The 7,889-nt window shown below is 37.8% G+C and overlaps 1 protein-coding gene across 1 annotated transcript in view; it reads right to left on the reverse strand.

Annotated features, from left to right (window-relative positions):
- The window catches only part of VIPR2 (vasoactive intestinal peptide receptor 2), a 51,978-nt gene that overhangs the window by 42,891 nt on the left and 1,198 nt on the right, over positions 1-7,889 (reverse strand). The window contains exon 2 of the mRNA XM_017728919.1: positions 5,283-5,385. Coding sequence (XP_017584408.1) covers positions 5,283-5,385 — 103 coding nt within the window. The remainder of the gene's footprint in view (positions 1-5,282; positions 5,386-7,889) is intronic.

Consider the following 7,889-nt stretch of genomic DNA (forward strand, 5'->3'; position numbering starts at 1 on the left):
AAATACGGAAGTTGCCAGCTAAAACTTTGAAAAAAAAAACCTCCTAAAAAGAAAACAAATTTTCAGCCAAATTTTCTAAGAAAATCCTGCTTTCCAATTACTCATAATGTCCTTTGGAGACAAGAGCATTTACTTTTGTATGACTGGACGGCATGCTAATCTTACCATAAGAACATTATTTTCTATTCTTATGCAAATATATTAATGTATGTATAGTCAAAGCTGTAAGAGGTACCTTCATCTTTATGTTGCCCCAATTCTGGCATGCTGTACATTGTTCAAAAATACCATTAAATATCCATCTCCTGTTCATATAAACTCCATCACAAAATATTAAAAGTCTCTATTAAGAAGTAGGACCATATATTTCTGCTAGTATGTATTATGTCTAACCTATGTGCTATGTGTTGTATTAGCTGAAGCTCTTTCAGTGTTTTGGTATTCAAAATTTCTTCCTTGTGGTATTTGAACTTTGGATGTCATGGAGAATACACTGCCATGGCCACTGCTGTCTTTATCAGGACTCAAGTGCAAAACTATGCTGGGCAGTATTTCCTTCAGAGTCTTCTGGAAAACACAATAAATTCACTTATGGCTGTGCATTTTCCTTCTTCACGGCTACAAATGCCATATATTAATGTCTGCTGCTGAATTGCTGTTCACATTTTGGGTAGAGCAGAAATTTCATGTCTTCAGAATCATTGTGGACACCTGCTGCTTCTGTTCTTTCCAAAAGGGTTTGTTATTGTCACTCTTAGTAAACTTTATTATATGAGATTTTTGAATGATCAGGAAATTTTCTTGGTCTTTGCTATTTTATTTACTAATAGTTATTTTTCAGTAGGCAACTCCTTTCATTCAAGGCTCTTTCTCACCTTTCCCACCCAGCCTCCTCAAAATACAAAGCTCTGCCTCCCTTCTGCCCTCAAATATTTAAGTAAACTTCCACAAAGCCCAGACATTGTCAATACTGTAAGGATGATCTGTTTTATGTGGTGTCATTAATGATGACACTTCAATCTGTGAAAGCCGAAACAGACAAATATCCAAAGCAGCCCCTTTGGCTTCCTTCATAAAAAGTGTGTGAACTAAAAAGTAGCAACATGTCTGCACTACAGCTGGAAAAGCAGCAGCATAGGGATTCAAGAAAGCTAAAGTTGTTCTTCCAAGAGTTACTAGTGCTGCACAAAAGAAGTTCCATGATCCCACCATCTCATTTAATTCTACTTTCAGCACCACTGCAGTCTGAACTACTGACTCATTTTACAGAAACAATAGCTTCAAAACTAAACAAAACCTGACACAAGACCTTGATGAGATAGGGAGCATTAAGAAAGGGGGAAACTTGAGGAGATTCCTTTTCATGCAGCAAAGGAAAGCCTCCTCTGGCTTTGTGTCAGTCTTCTATTGACTAATGTGGATGACAGAGTGATCACCAGGTTTGCCTAGTTATATACAGAGGTGTGTGGGGGGGGTGTAAATGCAAAATAGGCACGTTTCTTACCAGATGAACAACCTTAACAGGTAAGTTAGTCAGATAAATTAACTTCTGGACAACCTGCCACTGTTCTGAACATCTCTTGTTTCATCCACAAGATCATGAGCTCAGCGCTGGAATCACTGAAGGAAATTCTATTGACAGTGCAATTCAGGAGAATGGATTATACAGCAATATTGGTCCCTCTTGCTTTAAACTTATGAATAACTAAGAGCATCATTTTGGTAGTCTTGTCTCTTTCAATTTCCTATTGCTAGCTGCATTATGAAGCTTCTCTTTGAGAGGTTTATGAAATTCTTTCCAAAGCCATTTTTCTTTTCATCTACATCCTTTCTTCAAAGTTAAGATGCCATATCTAAAATTAAAAATGTTGTCTGACATATGGGTCTCGCAAAAAAACATATTTGGAAAGCAAGATCTGAAAAGACACATTTAACTGTGTAGCCACTGAGTCCAAGATGAATCAAAACCCCTAAAGTTCGTTTTTTTATAATGAAATCTTTTTAGAACTTCTTGTTGTAGAACCCTGTTAAAAACTCTGCTGAGTGAGTTTTAACATTTTTGACCATAAGATTTCATTTTTCACTTAAAGTTGAAGAGAAATGAGCCAGTTTCTTTATAAAGAGAAATTCTAAATATGGAATAAAGGAAGACATTTGCAGCAGGAAAATTTTTATGTATTTTCAATCAGACAAGCTATGGGTAGCAGATCAAAAAAAATAGTTTTTTCCATATAAACTTCAAAATCTGTAGCTACTATCAGCTAGTTAGAATGCAATTCATCTGCCCTTTGAAAATAAAATGTGCACCAAGAAAAACCAACCTCTCCTAGGCTGCCAGCTAAGGTGCATCCATACTTCAGGGGCCAAATTATAGGAGGAAAGATGAAAACAAATGTGGATAGAAGCTAATGCAGTCTTCATAAAATAAACAACCAGATGTTCTAAAGAGCACTACAGAGAGGAAAGCACTGCCACAGGTCTTTGGAAAGTGACTTCTTCCCTAAATGGAGTGCAGTGCTGTCCACTAATGGAAAAGTGTGTGCTAATGCCTGAAAATCCCCCAAAAGGTGCAAAGCAAGAGGTTTGGGTGTCTCACAGTTTGACACTGGCAAATAAACAGATTTAGATCAACTGTGTCCTTTGGTTTTAGCATACCCTTAGCATTTTTCAAAGGGTACTTACATAGTCTTTAGACAGTGCTTCTTTGCAAAACACACTACTGGCTTTATTAAGCCATGAAGTAAGCAAGTGCTTCATAGACTTCACAGTCAGTGATTTTAGGCGCAATGCAAAAATTACTCACTGAAATTCTTCAGCCTATGTCTTGAGGCAGCTCAGGTATAATACCATTTTATCATGTCAAATAAACCTCAATTGCCTTTACATGTTTCCTTTTTATATCCCTAACTGGGAGCTGAGAAGATTAGACAAGATTTCCAATACATAATTGCCATCTAGCTCTAAGAAGAGACTACTTGTCCCATACAATTTGGATCCTCTAAAATTCAGTAGCTGTGCATGCCAGCTGAATTCTGGAGCATAGAGATGACATAGAGGTGTGGTTTCCCAGGTGCCCAAAAAATTAATGAAAATGTTCCCACTGATTTTGATAATCGAGGTCCAAGCCTTCTGTGGAAAATCTCAGGGAACCTTTATTTCCAAATTGAAGACAGTACCTTCATGAGATTTCATTAACAGATTTTTTAAGTCAGGTAGCACATACTAAAGCTAGAAAAGCATGAAAAGGGCTGTATAACCATCTTTCCCATTCAGGAAAAAGTGGAATAGAATTTTGGAATTTATTGTAAAGAATTATGTTTCAAATATTCTACAAGTTACATGTGGAGCTACGACTTGGACTAGTTCCAGCTTGCCAATTTTCATTGGTAATTCTTCTTCATCAGCAGTCAGAGTGTTACTGTTCAAAATAGTCCTTACTTCTTTGTATGATTACAGAGAGGTTATTAGGAAAATAAGGACACACAGAGAATGTCTATTTTTGTAAATGCAAATGCATACATTTAACATAGGCTACTCTTTGAAGGTTCTTGGTAAAGGTATCTGTAACAGGAAGCCTAGAACAAATTCTCCTGTAATATTAAACATGCAGTTTTAAAGGTTCATCACCACAGGGGCTTTATTCCAGTCTCCAACAAAATGGAATATTCCTTTAATTTCAGACAGACATTCAATAAAATGTATAAATCATTGCACTGCTGTTTTGCCACTGCCTGCAGGGTTGAATCAACACCATCAGACATCATCCTGTGTCCTTCCAAGACATGAGTTTTCTTTCACAGAAGTTTGCCTTTAAGAGGCACCCCTCTTCCAGTGAAAAGGGGCTGGGAAGAAAACACCAACAGCAAACTTCTTTCTTCCCCTAGGGAGCCCAAAATAAAACTGGTGTGCATCACAAAGATACCCTCGGAGCAGTCCAGCATCTGGATCACAAAAGTGTATCTTGAGGAAGTCTTGACTTTCAAAGCCATGAAACAGCTAACAGTGAATTTATTGGTTCATGATTTAATTCATTAAGCTGGGCTACTAATTATTTCTCCATCTGGCTTCACACTAGTATTATTTATGTAGCAGCCATTTCTCTTCACCACTCATATATAAATAAAAGCCATAAATCTAGATGAATTATTCCAGTAAGAGTTTGCGGGTTTTTTAAAATTACTAATCTGGATGAATAAAAAGGAGAAATTATAATAAAATACAAAATGTTGAATTATTTTATTTTATACATATTAATATTAGAATATGCATGGAGAGAGTTACACATTTAAATTGAGGAGAGGTGGAAAAGGCATCATGAGTTTAGACTCATGTTTACGCTCAAAGAGCACTGCAGATGGCAGGTCTCTGAGGTCCCATAGTCATCTTCAGAGTGCATTCAAAACAGAATGAACACAAAAAGCCCAAATAAACCACATATTGCCAAGCTGAATTTATCTGTTGCCTTTGTATTCTGCTTGCTGAAAAAATGGCTTTACCAGCAGCTTCAACTTACAAGAAAAATGTCATTTCTCTGTAAAATTATGTTCTGCTAACACAAAAATGTAGCAAGGAAATATAATGAAATCTAAAAAACCAAAACACCCCACAAAAATCCCAAACCAAACAAACCCCAAACCCAAAAACCCAACAAAATGCTTTACATCTACTATTCCTCTTCCTTCCATAAATTACAGTTCACTATATCACTACCTATATATTTATCTTTCTATGCAGAAAGAAAATGAAAACAATAAAGTAACAGAGGGTTGGGGTTTGGGGTGTAACACGACTGTCCGGGTTTCCCTTCACACAACTCCATGGTCCTCTGGGTGTGAATCTGATCTTCTGTCTGAAACACTGTCCACTTAGGAGACCCAGAGATCCTTCCTGCCCCTAGTACTTTACTCTCAACAGTAGCTAGAGAGAGATGCTTGGATCCAAGGCTTTCAGCTTTCCCTCAGATTTGTTCTTTCTCCTGGTCCTGTCATCATCAGCCTGCAGATCCTCTGCCAGCCAGAAAATACTACAACACCTTAACACATGAAAATGTGTTCACTCCCAGCTGCTGTCCCAGCCAGTGCATTCTTAGCACCTGCAAACCTCTCACCACATGCTTGCTGCAGCAGTACATTTAATGTAAAATTGCATAAATTCTAAAAACCATAAAATCCCAAGCACAGTTCAGACAACTATGGAAACTGCAATCACAACAGGAAAGAAGGTAAAGGGAGAAAATCTTCAATACTCCAGTTACCTCTACATTACAACTTTTCTTTTCTTACCTTTGTAGTCCACTGGCTTTGCATTCTTTAGAAGTTCCATGCACCTTGTTTCCTCCTTGTGAATCTCCAGCTTCAATCTGCATTCTGGATGGACACCATTCACCTGTGTCAAATTAACAAACACATTATGTCTTGAAACTAGAATTAAAATGCTTCATGAAGAATGCAACTACCAATAATGAAAGCCACAACTTTAACTGGCACAGGTTTCACCCAAGCACATGCTAGGCACTTTTCAGATTCGATGCCCATTTTAGCTTCTCACACCTTGACTTTTCAGAACAAAATGTTGTAATAATCTACTGGCTTGCTCCTGTAGCATTCATTTAGCTTTCTAGTGCATTCCTCAATATTGTGCCTTCAGATCTTTTTCTCCAGAAAAACTCTGAGTTGAAACTGAACCAGGAAAGTAGACACATTTGCTCTTTTTCCCTTTTGTAGTAAGTTACAGAGCTGAAAGTTTAATACAAATCACAGAACATGAAAACTGATCAAACTTCATTCTCTTTGACACAGTAAATTCTACTTTTCTTCCCTTTTCCACCATGTATATTTTATCTCCTGAAGGCCCCAGAGCATGATTATTTGATTCAAGCAAATACTACACAGGAAGAAAATCCCACTGCTTAAAAATTAAAGCGCTAATGCCTTTACTGGTTCAAAGCCTTGCCCCCAGTTCTTTGGTTTTCAGAAAAGTTTATGTCTGTGGGAAGAGACAGGAATGCAGCAGTATTGGGGAGAGAAACGAGACCCTGGGAAGCTTTACTGGGGTCAGATGAATTCAGAGAGGCATTCAGAGCCTCACAGAGAAACACATGGAGTCTGTAAGAGACTGCATGGGAGAAATTACTGCAGGAAGTGACAAATGGAAAAATTGGAAACATCAGTGGAGCTGATGGGACAGTTTGATTAGCTCAAATGAAATCACATCTTAAAAAAATAAAATGGGAATATGGAGTACTTCACTCATGCTCACACTTGTAATTACCAAGAAAAAGATGGTCTCTCTCCAAGTTTCTGTCTTTTTTTTCACATTTTTAGGAGACATTTAACAACAGAATCTGGTAATGATCTCTGATGCATGACACAGTAATGTTTTTAAAGTTATAATAATTAATTAAGCTGTGATTCTGGGCCCAAAACCTCGGATCCAGAGTTAGGACTGAGAGCCTGGTGATTCTTCAGTCTCCTTGTGGACAAACCACTTGCACAGCTTTTAAAAATACAGTTCAAGTTTATGAGCATAAAAGCAGGGGCTGTTATGAAAACTCACAAAAATCTGTCTCTTCTCTAAATGTCTCATTTCACCATCTACAACATCAGAACCTTACTTCCTTTTCCATGTCTTTTCTCTGTGTTGAGTATTGAAATTATATGTTTCGAGTGCAGAATTCTTTTCCTTTCAAAGACACATATTTAACATGAATTAGGATTTCTAGAACTTATAATTGAAAGTATAGCATTATACTGAAAATACCTATGTTTTACTATGTATTATCTTTTTTTCAGATAGCTCCCATGTAGAATAAAATTCCCACGTATACATAACGTTTTTAATATCACTTTCCTTTCACAGAACATATTTTGGCTATTTTTAATTTCCAAGTGCAAACATTCAGTAACTGACAGTAGATTTCCTACTCATCAAGAAGGATTACAATTACTGGATCTTGGAAAGGAAGGTGCAGTAAATAAAAATGTTAGCTAAATGAAGGGTAAGTCAAAGTAGCTACCGCAATTCAGCAAGCTGCCGAATAAACAACTTCTTTTTCTGCTACTTCCAAAATATCAGTGATTAATAGCAAAGGTTAATTTGAAAACATACATTTGTTAGCACCCAAAGGTAGCATATTACTTTTCGCAGCTGGGCTGCCTGCTAACTAACTATACTTTGTTCTAATACATCCATTTCATTCAGATGGACTTCACAAAGCTAAAGAAAGAGATTTAGGGTTCCAGACTATGTGGCTCTGGCCACCTCCCAAAACACATCAAGATTTTGAGGGCATTTACCACTCTTTAGGACTTGTGCTCATCCATCTTTCCCTCTGCTTAACCAGCAGCAGGTTACCCTTTGTCACCAATGAATACAGAACCGTGTGTAAAGGCGCACACTGAGCTGGAAATACAGCTCAGGAGGCTCTCTGCGTTTTAAGCAGCTTAGCAATTTCTAAGGCATCTAAACCAGCAGTTTGACAGCTAAACATTTCCTCTGACATGCAGCTTCAGCATGTTTTCCCGTTATACAGTAATAAAAAAATGAAAAAATTCTAAAGGGCTTTTTAATTTTTTTTTTGTGTGTGTGTATCATACTTCCATCAATGTAACTGACTTTTACAAACTACTTAAGAAACGCTTGAAAATATAAAGACCATAGAAGCAGGCGCCCTAAAGAAAACTTCAATATTCTGAATACTTTGTACATCCCAATCCCATTGCACGTATTACAGAGCAGTTGTTGATGGGGGGCTTTTCCCCCTACGATGACGGCCAGTGGCCTCTGGACCGCTCCCGAGCAGCGCTCCGTGAGAACTCTCCGCAAACGAGTGGTGTCCACCGGCTACGGGGAAAACGGCGGGGAGCGAGTGGCGGCTCGGCGGGGATGGG

Source organism: Corvus brachyrhynchos, unplaced genomic scaffold (genome assembly GCF_000691975.1).
Source record: "Corvus brachyrhynchos isolate BGI_N302 unplaced genomic scaffold, ASM69197v1 scaffold52, whole genome shotgun sequence".
Classification (NCBI taxonomy): Eukaryota; Metazoa; Chordata; class Aves; order Passeriformes; family Corvidae; genus Corvus; species Corvus brachyrhynchos.